Source organism: Vulpes lagopus, chromosome 12 (assembly GCF_018345385.1).
Source record: "Vulpes lagopus strain Blue_001 chromosome 12, ASM1834538v1, whole genome shotgun sequence".
NCBI classification, from domain to species: Eukaryota; Metazoa; Chordata; class Mammalia; order Carnivora; family Canidae; genus Vulpes; species Vulpes lagopus.
In genome coordinates, this window is record NC_054835.1 from 55,767,284 (window position 1) to 55,785,975 (window position 18,692).

An 18,692-nucleotide genomic window follows, 5' to 3' on the forward strand; every position below is an offset into this window, starting at 1 on the left:
AGCAGCTTGGGGGGTATAGGGTTAAAGATGGCAAGAGGATTCTATTGGAAATGCCTTTTTTGGGCCATAATATTAAAAGAGAAGAAATGATCAAGAAAGCAATATAAAGCTAATTGTAGTTTTGCCTTACATTAAAAAATCAAGAACACAAATATACAAAGATTTAAAATTAGGGTCAATATTTGAGAGATGAAATAAGGACTTTTCATTTGAGTAGCAGAGTTGGTGCAAAATTCCTTTAAAAAGATGATCTCCCTTGCTGCACTTAAAATACAAATACCTTACCAGTTAAAAAAAAGAAAATAAGCTTAAGGCAACCAAAAGTTTGCTTGTTCCCTTTTCTGAAATGGACCCCTCTAATAACCTGCCCCAGATAGACTAGTGAGAAAGAACAAATCCGCCATCTGCAGCCTGGATAAAGCTTTCTCTCTGCCCCAGCTGTCTAAAGGGACAAACCAGTGCAGTCATGTACAGCTACCGTATCAGCAAACAGTAACACCTAATGCACTAACTGATCCTGAAAAAAATGCCTTTTGGATTGCTTGTGCACATTTTTTACTTCTTAGCGTAAACCATGCTCTAAAATCAGAAATGGCAGGGAAAAAAGTACTATGCTACAATGCTTTGCCTATTTGCTAATGGGGACATATATGACGAATAGATAAACTGCAAGTTTTTCATTATTAGTTAGGTATAATTTCTTTTGGGAGGGGGAGGGGGAAGGCCGAAGGGAGGGGGAGAGTGAGAGAATCTTAAGCAGGCTCCATGCCTAGCATGGAGCCCAAGGCAGAGCTCACTCTTACCACCCTGAGATCATGAGCTGAGCCAAAATTAAGAGTCGGATGCTTGACCAACTGAGCCATCCAGGCGTCCCAAGTTAGCTGTAATTTCTTAATCAGAATTCATATTCAGGGATCCCTGGGTGGCGCAGCGGTTTGGCGCCTGCCTTTGGCCCAGGGCGCGATCCTGGAGACCCGGGATCGAATCCCACATCAGGCTCCCGGTGCATGGAGCCTGCTTCTCCCTCCGCCTGTGTCTCTGCCTCTCTCTCTCTCTCTATGACTATCATAAAAAAAAAAAAAAAAAAAAAAAGAATTCATATTCAATTTCTTTGTGGGACTTAAGAAGGCACATCTTGTGGTAATCACTTTATAAGATAGATATATATCATATCATTACATTGTACATGTTAAACTTTACAGATACCCTAAATGTTAACAGAAATTCTAATTTAAAAAAACAACTTTTGTTTACAAATCTCTGAAATTACTGAAGTGTATCTGCCTATAGACACAGGCTTTGGAAAAAACAACAACAACAATTGTCTAGGGCTCTAAGTAACAGCAATTTATTTACTGCCATGGCACAACTGCAAATCAAAGATTTTAAGCTTTTTAAGTCCTGGAAACTTTATGTTTTATATAACTAAAACAAAACTCAAAAATGTTGAGCAAGCAAAAAATTTTGGTAATTTGTGTGGATTAAATGATAAAGTAAAACGTATTTGGGATTTTAGCCACTACGTTATGCTAAGTAGGAGTTTTTATTACAAGATTCATAAGTAATCTTCCCTTTTAAAAATTTAAATACAGGGGATCCCTGGGTGGCTCAGCGGTTTAGCGCCTGCCTTTGGCCCAGGGCGTGATCCTGGAGTCCCAGACTCCCTATATGGAGTCTGCTTCTCCCTCTGCCTCTCTCTCTCTCTCTGTTTCTCATGAATAAATAAATAAAATCTTTTTAAAAAGTAAATAAAATAAAATAAAATTTAAATTCAATTAATTAGGGACACCTGGGTGGCTCAGCAGTTGGACGCTTGCCTCTGGCTCAGGTCGTGATCCTGGGATCTGGGATCGAGTCCCACATTGGGCTCCCTGTGAGGAGCCGCCTTCTCCCTTTGCCTGTGTGTGTGTGTGTCTCTCTCTCTTTCATGAATAAATAAGTAAATCTTTAAAAAATAAATAAATTCAATTAATTAACATATAGTGCATTACTAGTTTCAGAGGTAGAGTTCAATGATTCATCAGTTTTACATAACACCCAGTGCTCATTACATCATGTGGCCTCCTTAATGCTCATCATCCTGTTATCCCATCCCTCATGTCCCTCCCCTCCAGCAGTCCTCAGTTTGTTTCCTATGGTTTAGAGTCTCTTATGGTTTGTCTCTTTCCCTGATTATGTCTTGTTTTATTTTTCCCTCCCTTCCACTATGCTCCTCTGTTTTGTTTCTTAAATTCCACATATGAATGAAATAATTTGATAATTATCTCTTTCTTATTGACTTACTTTGCTTAGCATAATACCTTCTAATTTCATCCACGTCATTGCAAAAAGTAAGACTTCATTTTTGATGGCTGAGTAATATTCCATTGATTATATACATACCACATCTTTATACATTTATCTGTTGATGGACAATGGGGCTCTTTCCATAGTTTGGCTATTGTGGATATTTCTGCTATAAACATTGAGGTGCAGGTGCCCTTTTGTATCACTACATTTGTATCTTTGAGGTATATACCTAGTAGTGCAATTGCTAGATAATAGGGTAGCTCTATTTTTAACTTTTTGAGGAACTTCCATACTGTTTTCCAGAGTGGCTGTACCAGCTTGCGTTCCTACCAACAGTGTAGGAAGGTTCCCCTTTCTCCGCATCCTCACCAGCATTTGTTGTTTCCCGACTTGTTAATTTTAGCCATTCTGACTGGTGTGAGGTGGTATCTCATTGTGGTTTTGATTTGTGTTTCCCTGATGTTGAGCGATAGTGAGCATTTTTTCATGTGTCTGTTGGCTATTTGTATGTCTTCTTTGAAGAAATGTCTATTCATGTCTTCTACTCATTTTTGACTGGATTATTTATTCTCTGGGTGTTGAGTTTGAAAAGTTCTTCATAGATTTTTGTATACTGACCCTTTATCTGATAAAACATTTGCAAAAATCTTCTCCCATTCTATAGGTTGTCTTTTGGTTTTGCTGACTATTTCCTTTGCTGTGCAAAAGCTTTTTATTTTGATGAAGTCCCAATAGCTCATTTTTGCCTCTGTTTCCCTTGCCTTTGGAGATGTGTCTAGCCAGAAGTTGCAGCAGCCAAGGTCAAAGAGGTTGCTGTCTGTGTTCTCTTCTGGGATTTTGAAGGATTCCTGTCTCACCTTTAGGTTGTTCATTTTGAGTTTATTTTTGCATATGGAAGAAAAGGTTCCAGTTCCATTCTTCTGCATGTGGCTGTCCCATATTCCCAACACCATTTGTTGAAGAGACTGTCTTTTTTCCACTGGATATTCTTCCTTGCTTTGTCGAAGATTAGTTACCATAGAGTTGAGGGTTTATTCTGGGTTCTCTATTCTGTTCCACTGATCTAGGTGTCTGTTTTTGTGTCAGTTACCATACTGTCTTGGCAAGTATGGCTTTGTAATATAGCTTGAAGTCCACAGTTGTGATGCCACCATCTTTGGTTTTCTTTTTCAACTTTCCTTTGGGTCTCTTCTGGTTCCATACAAATTTTAGGACTATTTGTTCCAGCTCTGAATTAAATGTTAATGGTATTTTGATAGGGAAATAATCTTTTCTTCTTTTTGTGTTCTTATTGATGTCATAGTAAAGAAATATTCTGCCTTTAAGTGAAAAATATTAATCTTCAGCTACCTGCTTTTGAACTAATGGAGCTATATACTTGAATACTGCAGAAAATGGAACTGTATCTTAAAATAATTTTATACAAAATTAAAATATGAGAAAATTGGCTATGGGAATCCTATTTTCGTGTTTTTGAAAATCTTTACCTACATGGTATTTCAATAACATACTTTAAGCTTTCAGTCACAAAAATGAAAAAAATGAAATTTTTTCAAACATCTCTATTTGACTCAATTCTAATACTACAGCACTCCTTTTGTTATTCATGTATTTATTTATTTATTTATTTATTCACTTACTTATTTAAAGTAGTCTCCATGTCCAGTGTGGAGCCCAATGTGGGGATCGAACTCATGACCCTGAGATCAAGACCTGAGCTGAGATCAAGAGTTGGCTGCTTAATGACTGAGCCACCCAGTCACCCCATCCATGCTTTTACTTGAAAAATCACAAGAGGTGCCTCACTGGCTCAGTTGGTGGAATGTGGGACTCTTGATCCTAGATCAGAAGTTTGAGCCACACAGTGGGTGTAGCGATGACTTAAAATCAGATCTTTTTTTTTTTTAATTTATTTATTCATGAGAGACACAGAGACACAGGCAGAGGGAGAAGCAAGCTCCATGCAGGGAGCCCGACGTGGGACTCAATCCCGGGACCCCAGGATCATGCCCTGAGCCGAAGGCAGGCACTAAACCGCTGAGCCTCCCAGGGATCCCCAAAATCAGATCTTTAAAAAATTATGCAAGTAAAACATGCCTTTTGCAAAAAGTAAAAAATAAATATACATGGAAATATATAATTTAAAAAGTGATAATCCAACTCGACTCCGTGAGAAGTAATTCCACTATTAACAATTTGTTTGTGGCCTTCCAGATTTTCCTACACATATATACATATACTTGTTCGGGTTTTCTGTTTTATTTATTTTCTTTTTTAATTTAGTTGGGATATTACACATATTGATCTGCATGTTACTTTTTTTTCTTTTTTTTTTTTTTTTGCCTAATACACTGTAAGCATCCTTCCATGTCTGCACTTGGGGATCGAACTCATTATTCCTAATGACTACATAACAATAACCTCATATTGAGGACTTACTCCATACCAGCACTGTACTAACATAGGTTATCCCTCCCACAACCCTGTCAGGTGGGAGATACAAATTCTTTTATTTTACAGAACCAATGATAAATGCACAGAGAAAGCAAGTTATTTATCCAAAGTCACACAGCTAATAAAAGGCAATGTCAGGTCCCAAATCTAGCTATTTTTATTCCAGAATGCCTATGTGTACTCTTAACCATTACACTATATTACCATTGAGTGCCCAGATTAACTGGTTCCCTACTGATGAACATTCCTGCTCTCTAGTTTACATTGCTTGCTTGCTTTTTTCCCTCCTGTGTGGTGTTATTGTTGCTATTTGATTGTTTTTACATCTGGAATTTGTCCTTATGGACTGTGTTGGATAAGGGGTTAATTATTTTTTTCCAAACAGGAAACTTTACTAACACCAATTATTGAATGTTCCATTACCCCCACTAAAATGAAAAACTATTTTTATCATGCTATATATACCTAGCTCTCGACTCTATTCTATTCTGAATGAGCACAATGAAGTTTCTGTTGAGTACAATATAGTTTTAATAACTGTAGCTTTACAGTATTAGAAGCAAGGCACACATCAACAGATCCAAACCTTCCTCCCATTCTCAAGGTCCCAACCCTGACCCCTCAGTCTTCCTTCTACTTTGTGACATTCCCTCAAACCCCTAAATATTACACAAGTTTCAACACCTTGCAACTTCCCTATATTTCTATCCATACTTTCTTCTGGTCTCAAGAAGATAGTTCTTCTCTCCCTGTTCCAAAGTTAACTTTTCCACTTGAGTTCCTATCCCTAACAGCCTCTACTTCTTTGAGACCTAATCAACGACCACTTTCTTTCTCAATGTTTCTATTCCTCTTTCCTTTTTTTTTTTTTTTTTTTTTTTTGCTTGCCTTGCGCTGCAAGCATATTCTGGTCTTCCCGACTTAAAAAATACAAAAAGAGTTCGTGTGCCATGCCTTAAAATCTGCCCACTGGACACCCATCTGTCATTCCTGTCTGCTCCCACCCACATCCAATGACTCCTCAAGCCTTTGCAGGGCTTTCCACCACTCTACTGAGACTCTCTTCCCTGGAATACCCGGCAGGCCAAGTGCGTTCTCACACTTCATTCACCTTATGAATGCTCAGAAGACTTCCACTCATTTCTGAGGCTCTTTTCCCCTTGGCTTTCAAAATCCTCATGGTTCCAAGTCTCTTCCTACCTACCACTTGTTCCATGCTTTCACGCAGCCCACAAACATGGACAGGTCTCTTAATGCTCAGGTCTCTCGTTTTCTTTCATTCTTTCTCTCTCTCCCTCATAGAACCAAAGCAGAAGCTCTGATTTAGACAGAGCTGGATTTCATCCCGGTGCTGCCTTCTACCATTGTGTGACTGAGGACAAGTTATTTAACTTTTGGGGGCTTTGGTTTATCTATAAAATGTATAGTAACACCTCTTTCAAAGGACTGTTGTTAGGCCCAGGGGGCAATTAACACACATCAGCTTCTCTTTTCCTATGCTCCCAAACATTTTCCCCTGATCTTTCTTTGGAGTTTCAGTCCAATCTTTAACCACCTACCATATCTTTTCACCTACATACCCCACCTTTGCTTCAAATTCAGTGAATAACCCTTTTTTTCTGGGAGAAGGACAAATAAAGAGCATCTTATCTTAAGAACTGTCACAGAACTCCTCTTATCAAAGGCACAATCTTTTTTGGAATATACCTTAATGAGCTACTTAGGATGGAAAGCAACACATCAAGGGCATAGGCACATTTGTTATTTGTTGATACAACTCGACCTGCTTTGTAATTTTTTTTCTCAAAGGGAAGAGTAAGGAAAAGTAAAAGGAAAGAAACAGCATGGAGAAAGGCTCCAGTCGCTAAACTTAAGAGCCAGTGAAACTCCTAGCTGAAGTACTGTTTAGGGTGATGATCCTTACTATTTCTACAGAATCTCTGCAATGTAAACTCAACTTCATCAACCTCCACAAATCTTTAGTAGAATTTACATTTTGAATACTTTACGTGAATGGAATTTTTTGGAGAAACTGAAGAATGGACTGAAGTCACATTTATTGGGGGGCAGAGACAAGCTGGAGCTCATGAGCCAACATGGTTGTCCCACTGCTCATGTGGGAATTCACAGAAATCTTGGAAGGGCATTAGAAGTCTATACTCTATGATTTGGGACAGTGGGTAAGTATCTAATTTACCTAGATCTTAAGGAACAGTAAAGCCCCAGCTGACATTTGGGATTCACTTATAAGCAGTTTCTGCCCCAGATTCCCAATTTCTGTCAATGGTGCTTACTTCTCTGGTCACCCAGGTTAAAAATGTCAGCCATCAAAATCACAAAAACATTGAATGTGTGCTTTGTGCAAAGCATCCTTGTCAAGACCTCAGCCCTTTCGTAGTTTGATGACAGTGGATTATCAGATTATAGTTCCCTAGCAAATCTCTATGCTTCTAGTTTTCTCCCTACAACCTATACCTCTAAGAGATAAATCTTCTTTAGCACACCATCTGGTTCCTCTCTCTTTTGGCTCCTACCTCCCTCCCAAATCTTGGGGTTGGGAGTTCAAGCCCCATGTTGAGTGCAGAGATTACACAAAAATTAAAGTATTTAAAAATTAAAATAAAAACTTAAAAAAAATTGTTAAAAGCACACCAGCAATCTCCAAGGCCACTACAAATGCTATTCCCCACTTTGGACGATTTGGGAGTCCTTCGATGTGTGATGTGTTCAGAGGAGCCATTGCTCCCAAGAACTCTACACTTTTTGATCAAGGTCTTCTCTGTATTTTATTCAATTGGCATAAACCCCTCTGTACTGTTATTTTTAACAGCTTTATTGAGGTGTTATTCATCTATCGTACATTTCAGTGACTTTGGTAACCATCACAATCCAGCTGAAAACACTTCCACAAACCCAAAATGTTCCTTTGTGCCCATTTACAACTAATTCCTACTCCCTTCCCTACCTGTAGGCAAACACTGCTGTTTTCTATCTCTATAAATTTGTCTTTTCTAGCCATTTCATATACCGGGACTCATAACACAGCCTTACATCCAGTCTCTTGCACTTAACACAATGTTTTTGAGGTTAATCCATGTAGTGCAGCATGTATCACTAGTTCATTCCTTTAAATTGCTAAACAGCATTTTATGGTATGATTATATCTCATTTCATTAATCCATTTACCTGTTGATGAACATCTGGGTTATTTCTCATTTTTGGCTATTATGAACTATGCTGCTATGGACATCTGCATACATGCCTGTGTGTAAATCTTCTGGATAGATTCATGGCAGTGAATTGCTAGATCATAGAGTAAATTTATGTTTACCTTTTTAAGACTCTCCCAAACTCTTCTAAAGTGGCTGCTACCATTTTACATTCCCATGGGCAATGCACAAGGATTCCAATTTCTCTACATTCTCACCAACACTTGACATTGTCTTCTTTTATTGTAGCTATCCTAGTGGTTATGAAGTCCTATCTCATTGTGGTTTTAATTGTATTTCCCTAATAACTACTGGTGTTGAGCATCTTTCCATGGGTTTGTTGGCCATTTCTGTATCTTCTTTAGTGATATCTTTTTTTATCCATTTTTACTTATTTTTTAAGTTGGGTCCATGCCCAGTGTGGAGCCCAATATGGGGCTTGAACTCATGACTCTGAGATCAAGACCTGAGCTGAGATTAAGAGTCTGACACTTAACCAACTGAGCCATGCATGCGGCCCTCTTCTGTCCAGTTTTTAATTGGGTTGCCACATTGATACTGAGTTCAAGTTCTTGGTATATTCTTGATGCAAAGCCTTTATCTGTGTATTTTGCAAATATTTTCATCCAAAAGGTGGCCTGTTTTTTCATCTTCTTGTCCTTTGAAGCAGAAACATTCTTAATCTTGAAGAAATCCTATTTATCAGTTTTTTCTCTTCTGGATTGTGCTTTTGATACTCTATCAAGGAACTCTTTGCCTAATTTGAATCAAATAAATATTTTTTCCTATGTCTTCTTTTAGGGGTTTTACAGTTTTCATTCTAACATTTAGGTCCATTTTTAAAAACAGCTTTATTGAGATATAATTCACACAACATATAATTCACCTATTTAAAGTGTACTATCCAATGGTTTTTTTAGTATATTCACAGTTATGCAACTATTCAGCACTAATTTTAGGACATTTTCATTATCCCCAAAAGAAACACATTATCAGTCACTCATTTTCCCCTCCCCCAGTCACTCACATTTGCTAATCTACTTTGTCTCAATGGATTTGCCTCACAGATATTTGGGATTATACAAGGTATAGCATTTTGCATCTGGCTTCTTCCACTTAACATTAATGTATCCAAAGTTCATCCATGGTGAAGCAAATACCAATACTTCATTGCCAAATTACTTGTTATTGCCAAATAATTGCCATTACTTGTTATTGCCAAATAATGTTCCATTGTATAGACTTATCACATTTTATCAGCTGTTCCACTTGCCAGTTGATAGACATTTGGGTTATTTCCACCTTTTAGCTATTATGAAAAATGCTGCTACTGTGAACATTCATGCACATGTTTTGGTGTGGATTTATTTTTTTCCTCATTTTTCTTGGGCGTATATTTACCTAGAAGTGGAATTATTGAGTCATTTAAGGAGCTGCCAAATGTTTTCCAAATCAAGTGCGCTGTTTTACATTACTACCAGCAGGGTACCAGAGTTTCAATTTCTTTATAGCCTCACTAGCACTTGTTATTAGTTGTTATATTGATTATAGCCATCCTAGTGGGTGTGAAGTGGTATCTAATTGTAGCTTTGATTTGCATTTCCCTAATGGCTAATGATGATGAGCATCTTTTCATGTGCTTATTGTCCATTTGTATACCTTTTCTGGAGAAAGGTCTATTCAAGACTATTGTTCCATTTTTAGTTGGGTTGGCTTTTTCTTTTTGGGGGGGGGGTGTCTTTTTCTTACTGAATTATACAAGTTCTGTATATATTCTATTTTTTTATTTTTTTATTTTATTTTTTATAAAGATTTCATTTATTTATTCATAGAGACAGAGAGACTGGCAGAGACACAGGCAGAGGGAGAAGCAGGCATCATACAGAGAGCCTGACGTGGGACTCGATCCAGGGTCTCCAGGATCACGCCCTGGGCTGCAGGCGGCACTAAACCGCTGCGCCACCGGGGCTGCCCTATATTCTATTTTTTTAAAAAAAGATTTTATTTATTTATCCATGAGAGACACAGAAAGAGAGGCAGAGACATAGGCAGAGGGAGAAGCAGGCTTCCTGCAGGGAGCCTGATTTCAGACGCCATCCTCAGACCTGGAATAATACCATGAGTCGAAGGCAGATGCTCAACCACTAAGCCACCCAGACATCCCTCTTTATATATTCTTGATACAAATCCTTTATCATATATACAATTTGCAAATATTTTCTCCCCCTGTGTGACTGACTTGCGTTTTCATTCTGTGATCCATCCTGAGTTAATTTTTGGTGATGTGAAGAACTAAGTCTTTTTTGGTTTTTGCTTATTATTATCCAAATGTCCCAGCAGCATTTGTTGGAAAAAAACAAAAACAAAAACAAAAAACTCTCCTTTGCCTCTTGAAATGTCTTGGTACTTTTTTTTTTTTTTAAGACTTTATTTGACAGAGTGAGCACAAGTGGGGGGAGGGAGAGAGGGAGCAGAAGCAGACTCTGCTGAGCGCAGAGCCAGCTGTAGGGGCTAGGCTAGACACAGGGCTCAATCCCAGGACCCCAGGATCATGACCTGAGCCAAAGTTGGACACTCAACTTACCGAGCCACCCATGGCACCCCTTGTCTTGGTACTTTTGTCAAAATCAACTGACCATAAATGTTAAGGTTTTATTTCTGATTTGCAATTCTGTTCCATTGATCTATATACTTTTATTTTTATTTTTATTTTTATTTTATTTTTTTATACTTTTTTTTAAAATCTATATAACTTTTGTTTGCCGATACCACACTGGTTTTATAATAATTTTTTAAATTGGATAGTGAAAGTCCTCCAACTTTGTTCTTCCATTTCTTTTTTCCTTTTTAATTAAGATTTTATTTCTAGGTACTCTCTACACCCAGTGAGTGGTTCAAACTTACAACTCAGAGATCAACAGTCACATGCTCTACCAACTGAGCTAGCCAGGCCCCTGTTTTTCCTTTTCAAAATTGTTCTGGATATGCTAGATCCTTTGTATGTGCACATAAATATAAGAATCGGCTGGTCAATTTCTTTAAATTTTTTTTTTAATTTTTATTTATTTATGATAGTCACACAGAGAGAGAGAGAGGCAGAGATACAGGCAGAGGGAGAAGCAGGCTCCATGCACCGGGAGCCTGACGTGGGATTTGATCCCGGGTCTTCAGGATCGCGCCCTGGGCCAAAGGCAGGCGCCAAACCGCTGCGCCACCCAGGGATCCCTGGTCAATTTCTTTAAAAAAAAAAACAAGTCTGCTGGAATTTTGACTCCATTTTTAGATCACCTTGGAGAACGTTGGCATCTTGACAATGCTGAGTTTTCCAACATGAGATGTTTAATTACTTAGATTGTTTTAAATCTCTTTAAAGCATCAATCTCAGCAACATTTTAGAATTTTCAGAGTACAAGTCTTACACTTATGTTAAATTTATTCCTTAGAATTTTATTCTTTTTGATGTTATTGGGAATGAAATGCTTTCTTTTTGTTTTTTTTTTTAATGCTTTCCTAATTGCATTTTCAGATTATTGCTTGCATATAAAATACAATCGATTTTTGTATGCTGATCTTGGAGGTACAACCTTCCTAACTCATTAAGTGTAGTAGTATTTTTGTGGAATCCTTGGTATTTTCTGCATACAGGATCATGTCATCTGTAAATAGACAGTTTCACTTCTTCCTTTATAATCTGGGTGCCTTTAAAATATCCTTTTTAACGTGTATGTGTGGGACTCCTGGGTGGCTCAGCGGTTGAGAATCTACTTTCAGCTCAGGGCATGATCCTGGGATCAAGTCCAACATCAGGCTCCCTCTGAGGAGCCTGCTTCTCCCTTTGCCTGTGTCTCTGCCTCTTTCTGTGATTCTAGTGAATAAATAAAATCTTAAAAAACAAAAAACATGTGTGTTTATTTATTTTGCCATACTAGTTAGAATCTCCCATCAACCCTGAACGGCAAAAGCAGACATCCTTGCCTTGTTCCTGATCTTAGCAGGAAAGCATTCTATATTTCACCATAAAGTATATTAGCCACGGGATTCTCATAGATGCCCTTTATCAGGTTGAGGAAGTTCCCTTCTATTCCTAGTTTGGTGAGTGTTCTTCATCTTGAAAAGTCTAGATTTGTCACATGTTTGGTCTCCACTTATTGAAATGATCATATGTTTTTTGTCCTTTATTGTGCTAAAATATTAACATTGATATTAAACATCGATATATAAAATATTAACATTGCTTTCAGATATTAAACCAACTGCATTCTCAGGATATACCCCACTTGGTTATGGTATAGTCTGTATTATTTATCTACATATGCCCGCATTCTACCTCTGACACTAGATGATAAGTCCTGAAATTCTGGAAGAAGTGCAAGTTTTAAATAATCATTTTTAAAGGCTGTAATTTTTAGATTTTAGAAAAATGTTTTCATAGCAAAAGCACTCTTTCAGCAACTAAAACCTTGAGCTTAGCACCTACGTTGTAAGAATAATTAGTTAAAATAGGAAGCCACTATGATTGTTAAATTTTATGTGTCAACTTGGCTAGGTTATGGTGCCCACTTGTTTGTCCAAACATTAATCTAGATGTTGCTGTGAGGGTATTTGTAGATGTGATTAACATCTATAATTAGTTGACTTTAGGTAAAAGAGATTACCCTTGAGAATGTGGGTGGGCTTCATCTAATCAGCTGAAGACTACCAGAACAAAAACTGAGGTTCCCTAGAAAAGGAATTCTGTCTTAAGACTCTAACACAGAAATCCTGCCTGAGTTTCCAGCCTGCCAGCTTGCTCTACAGATTTCAGACTCAAGACTACAACTCCTGTCTGAGTTTACAGCTTTCTGGCGGGCCCTAAATATTTTAGACTAGCCAGCCCCCACCATCATAGGAGCCAATTCCCTAAAATAAACCATTTTATTTTAAGGAATATACATATATTTTTTAAATGTACATTTATTTCCTATTGATTGTTTTTCTTTTTTTAAGATTTTATTTATTTATTAAAGAGAGATACACAGAGAGAGACAGAGACAAAGGCAGAGGGAAAAGCAGGCTCCCTGTGTTGAGCCTGATGTGGGACTCAATCCCAGGAGCCCAGGATCATGACTTGAGCCAAAGGCAGACACTCAACCACTGAGCCACCCAGGTGCCCCCTATTGATTCTGTTTCTTAGAGCATCCTGATTCTGTCACCAAATAGCTTGTATTGTTAATACAAATAGCTTGTACTGTTAATACTCCCTTCTATGACCTTTATCTTAAATTACAAACTTGATTTGAAGACTATCCTGCTACTTGGCAAAGGAATCAATCACTGAGCACAAGGATGAAAATCTATATACTGGTGCATAGCAGGTGCTCAATAAAGTACATTAATGGTAATAAAGAGAGACTAAAGAACAAAAGAACATAACCATATCATATAAGGAAATCAAAGGCCCTAAATCTGAGGACAAAATCAAGAAGTCAAAGAAATCAGTCTGCTAATAATGAAGTGAAGTACAAATAAAAATATTAGAGGTTTCAAGAGGTGGGTGCCTGATGGCTCAGTCTGTTAAGTGTCTGCCTTTGCTCAGGTCATGATCCCGGGGTCCTAGGATGGAGCCCCACATGGGGCTCCCTGCTCAGCTGGGAGTCTCCCTCTGCCCTTCCTCCTGCTCATGCTCTCGCTCACTCTCTCTCAAATTAAGAAATAAAATCTTTTTTTTTTTTAAAAGAGGAGAAGAAAAAAAAATAAAAAAAAATAAAAGAGGAGAAGTACTACATTTTAAGCGTTTAAAAAATAATACTGGGACACCTGGGTGGCTCAGCGGTTTAGTGCTTGCCTTCAGCCCAGGGTGTGATCCTGGGGACCCGGGATTGAGTCCCACATTGAGCTCCCTGCGTGGAGCCTACTTCTCCCTCTGCCTATGTCTCTGCCTCTGTGTGTGTGTGTGTGTGTCTCTCATGAATAAATAAATAAATAACATCTTTAAAAAATAAAAACAAAAAAATAATACTAGCATTTGAGGGGCCCTTAGGTGGCTCAGCCCATTAAACCAACTCTTGATCTCAGCTCTGGTCATGACCTCAGGGTCATAAGATTGAGCCCACATCTGACTCTGTGCTGGGCATGGAGCTTGCTTAAGATTCTCTCCCTCTCCCTATGCCCCTCCCCTCTACTCCTGAGCACATGTGCACATGTGTATGTGCGTGCGTCTGTACTCTCTCTCAAAAGAAAAAGAACACTAGCATTTGAACTCTTGATCTTGATGACTTCATCATTAAATGGAGCAACATTTAGGTTTTTTGTGGTATTAAATATATTTACTATGAGTTTCAGGAATTTACTTAATTTTGAGGTATCAATCAAATTGTGCCAGAACCAAACAATTCTTTATTCTGTAGTAAGTTCCAGATATTTAAGTCCTTGGTTTCAAAACTAATATTGATGTTCTTAAAAGCTAAGAGAGACTTTCATAACTATTTGGTGGACAAAGACATTACCCGTGCTTTAAATACTGCTCTTGCTATTGGACGGACTCACATGATAACATATATGTACTCCAATATTACAAAAATTTGGAGAATAACAATGTTAGCTGCTCAGGACTCTACCATTCTGAATTTTTATAATAGGTTTAGCTCTTAGCAACCTGAGCAAAATGAATAATTCTTGTTATTTAATTTATTCAGATACACAGAAAGAAATAAACTAGATTCATTAAGTGCTGAAATGTAATTAATTAAATTGTCTTTACAGTATGCCCATTTCTTGCTGGATAGAGAGCAGACCTGATGACTTTTATCAATGTGGATACCCCTTTCAAAAGATGAGCAGGTGTGCATAAAAACCATGTTAGCAAAGCCATTCCTTTGTTAAACAAATGCTCATGGGCTTTTAAAGAAGTGAAGACCTTAGAGAAGAATTTAAAAGCAAGCATAGCTCCTAACTTAAAAATTACAAAGGTACAACCAAATACAGAATAGTGCTATAAATAGCTTTCTATGTTAAGGCAGAAATATTATATAGAAATGAGCTCCCACCAAGCCTTGCTATTTAAATGATTAATAGTCATATATTAACACACTAAATATCACCTAAGAACATATGTATAACATTAACCATTGCTGCACTGTTTGCAAGAGTATAAAAATTGGAAAAAAAAAAAACACCTGCCAAATGTTCATCAATAGAAAACTATGTTAAAACAGGGTATTGGCATACAAAAGAGTATTATATAGCTGTTAAAAAAAAAAAAAGACAAAGATACTCTCTAATACGGAAATAATATAAGAAGATCTCTAATATCTCTAAAAGTGGGGGTGGGGGGTGCCTGGCTGTCTCAGTCAGTAGAGCATGTGTCTTGATCTTGGGGTTGTGAGTTCAAGCCCCATACTGAGTGTAGAGATTACTTAAAAATATAAAATCTCTTTTTAAAAGTGGGGGAAAAGTGCAGAACAGTCTAAATAGCATGTATGCTTGTATTTGCACAACAAACTCTGGAGAATCCCAAAGAAACCAAAAGTAGTTATAGAGGAATGGGAGGTGTATGGGGAGAAACTGGGTGGATGAACAGTGCAGTGAAAACAGGATTTTCACTGTATGACTTTTCATTCTATTAAACTTTGAAACATAGGGGCACGTGGGTGGCTCAGTCAGTTAAGCATCTCTCTTGATTTTGGCTCAGGGCATGATCTCAAGGTCGTGAGATCGAGTCCAACCTCTCCCACTGCCCTCAGCAGGGTGGGGAGGGGAGGTCTGCTGGAGATTCTTTCTCTCCTTCTCCCTTTGTCTCACCCCACCCCACCCCAGCCCCACTCTCTCTCTAAATAAATAAAATCTTTTAAATTAAAAAAAAAAACACTCTGAATCATGTAACTTATATTACTTACTCAAAAAATAATTTTTAAATAAATAATTTTTTAAAGAAGTCCCCAATGCAAGGCTTGAACTCACGACCCCAAGATTAAACCTGAGCTGAGATCAAGAGTTGGAGGATTAATGGACTGAGCTACTCAGGCGCTCCCCAAAAATAATCATAAAAAAATTTAGGCTATTTTATTTCTACCCATCTCTAAAAAAAGAAACCTAAGTTTCAACATGAAATCAGCTGTTCTCAATAATTTCTAAATGTTTCCAGTTCAACGAGCATACAAAACTAAGGGGTTCCTCCAAAAATATAAAATAAGGAAAGCAATTCTGCTGGGCGCTGTGACCATCACTGCAGGGATGGATGACAGAGTTGCTTTTGGAAACTATTCCACAGGCAGCAGAGCCTGAGACTTTCCAGAGAGCCAGAGGTCCCCAGCTTAGCCAGTGACCTGAAGAAAGTGGACTCTGTCATTTGCTTTGTTCTATCAGTATTGAAGGTAAGAAAAGTTCTCAAAATCAACCTGGTCTGACTCCCCAACAAGGACGGGCCTTTGAGTTTTGTCTCAGTTCTGATGCAGAACAGCCTCCTTTAAAGCCACAAATCACCACAAGTCCAAATCCTTGTGAAAGGCAGAGGCTGGTGGCTTAGCAAGAACAGCACTAACTGGGTGGGTGACCTTGGTCATGCTAATTTATTTCTCTGGACTTCCATTTTCTTCCTGGTGAAATGAATGGGTCTTGGGCCAAATTCCCAAAGGTTCCTTTCAGGGCTATGATACTATCATCCTACACAATTTAAACATCAGCTGAAGGGTGGGAGATGCTTCCAGACTATAGCATACAAGTTCATGGAAATTCTCAAGTACACAAAGGTTTGCTGACTGGGACGTCAATGTTCTAATTCTTTTTTTTTTTTTTTTTAAGATTTTATTTATTTGAGAGAGAGAGAGAGAAAATCAGCAGAGGAGAGGGGCTGAGCAAGAGGGAGAAGCAGACTTCCCACCAAGAAGGAAGTAAAATCATGACCTGAGCTGAAGGCAGACTCCCAACCGACTGAGCCACCCAGGGGGCCCCTGATACTTTTTTTGTGTTTTATCTTCAACATAAGTAATGTGGTCCCCCTGCTATAAATATTTCTCATATACATAACTTCCAATTAGAAGTGATTTACAACTAGTTAACACTTTTAAAACATGGATGGAGTGGAGAGAATTATTTCCGACTGTCAACCACTGAGAGTGTTGGTTAAGAAAAGTTTTAATTTGGGCCCATTATCCTTTTATGATCATCATCCAAGATTCACACTTGTATTAATATCCTTTAGGGAGCAGCCTTCTAGAGATTTACCTATGCTAATTCCCACACGTGAAGGGAGGGTGAATCCTCTTCTGAGACTGCAAACTGCTGAAATCCCAAACTCAGCAAAACATGCTCTATATTCTAATCAATAAAAGCTAAGTGATTTCAGCAAAAGAAAAAAAAAAAAACACTCCCAAATACTTGTGCACATTTTTATCTATTAAAAAGCAAAGTGCATGCTTCCTTTGGCATTGGTTTCATACAGTCATAATTAGAGTTTTATTAAAACACTAAAGACCCGCAGCTTTATCTCAGACTGTTTTAAAACAGCTCTTAATCATATTCATCTAGGCAAGGATTCATTCTTTGGCACAAAGGCAGCGAGCAACACAGCTCTCAGCTCTCGGCAGACTCTCTGCAGGGTGCAGGTTCATTGTCTGGTCCCTGCTTCCACCTGGCACAAACCGGACACACTGCTGGGAAACCAGCTCATCTCATTAGCATGTCTTTATTCTAAGGCTCCAATTCTGACACCTCTCCAAGATCACCAAAATCCTCATCGGGTCCTAGGCCAAAGAGAAGATGGTAGCCACCGGTGCCCAAAGTCTTGGGTGGGGGGGAAAAAAAAAAGCAATGAAAAATAAAGAGCAGAGAGTTAGGTCATGCACCCGCAGTTCAGAATTAGCTGATCCAAATCCAGTTCAGATTGGCTGATCGCAAATCCACTTGCGATCCTCTATCCTTCGCTGTCAAAAATCCCTCCTCCGCCTCCGTCGCTTGTGCCACAACCCGGAGGCTGGAGGCGCTTACCTTTTTTAAGGATTCTGAAAACAAACGTTAGCACTTCCATACATTCTAAATACCTGTGCCCCGTCCCCGAGCTATCCCCAGTCCAGACACCAGGTCTGCCGTTACTCCGGCAAAGGCGCAGCCGGGCTGCCTGGGACACTCAGGTTCCCACACATTTGTCTTACACACTTCTTGGGCCGCCGACAGCCTCTCGCACCGCGCCAGCCCTGCAAGCGCATCCCGGGCCTCCATCCTCCCGCAGGCGGGGGCCCTTCGCCCGGAGCAGCCGACTTGCAGCCCGCGCCCGTGCCTCCGTCTCCAGAGGCCTGGGCGCGCGGGGGCCGAGGCCGGGCCCACGCCTGCGCGCCCCCGGCTCCCGAGGGAAGGGGCGCACCGGGCGCAGGGGAGGGCCCCCCCGCGCCCCCCGCCCCCCGCCCCCGCCCGCGGCCCCCAGACCCGGCCCGCGCCCGGCCCGCCGGCCCTCACCGGACTTGGGCGGGTAGCGGTACACGGAATTGGACGGGATGTCCACCTCCTCCACGCCCGCGTGCTGCCGGCTGGTCAGGGCCCCCATGGCGCTGCGCCCGCGCCGCCCTCGCGCCTCACCGCGGCCGCTCGCCCCGCGCGCGGAGCGGGGGTCGGCTGCCCGCCTCGGCGCTGCGGCTCTGGCGGCGGGGAGCCCCCGGCGCGCCGCGCACCATCCTCCGCCGGGCCCCGCGGCGGCGCCTCTGCGAGGGGGCAGCGGGTCGGGCCGGGGGCGCCGCCGCCGCCGCAGGCCGCGTGATGTCAGCGACCGCT

The 18,692-nt window shown here is 39.9% G+C and overlaps 1 protein-coding gene across 6 annotated transcripts in view; it reads right to left on the reverse strand.

Moving 5' to 3' along the window:
- RNF157 (ring finger protein 157) overlaps positions 1–18,692 on the reverse strand; it is a 78,815-nt gene extending 60,123 nt beyond the window's left edge. For all 6 annotated transcript variants that reach the window (XR_005983195.1, XR_005983196.1, XR_005983197.1 and 3 more), the window contains exon 1: positions 18,381–18,692. Coding sequence is in view for 3 of the 6 variants with exons in the window: in XM_041726232.1 (XP_041582166.1) it covers positions 18,381–18,468 (88 nt within the window). In the remaining 3 variants the exon portion in view is untranslated. The remainder of the gene's footprint in view (positions 1–18,380) is intronic.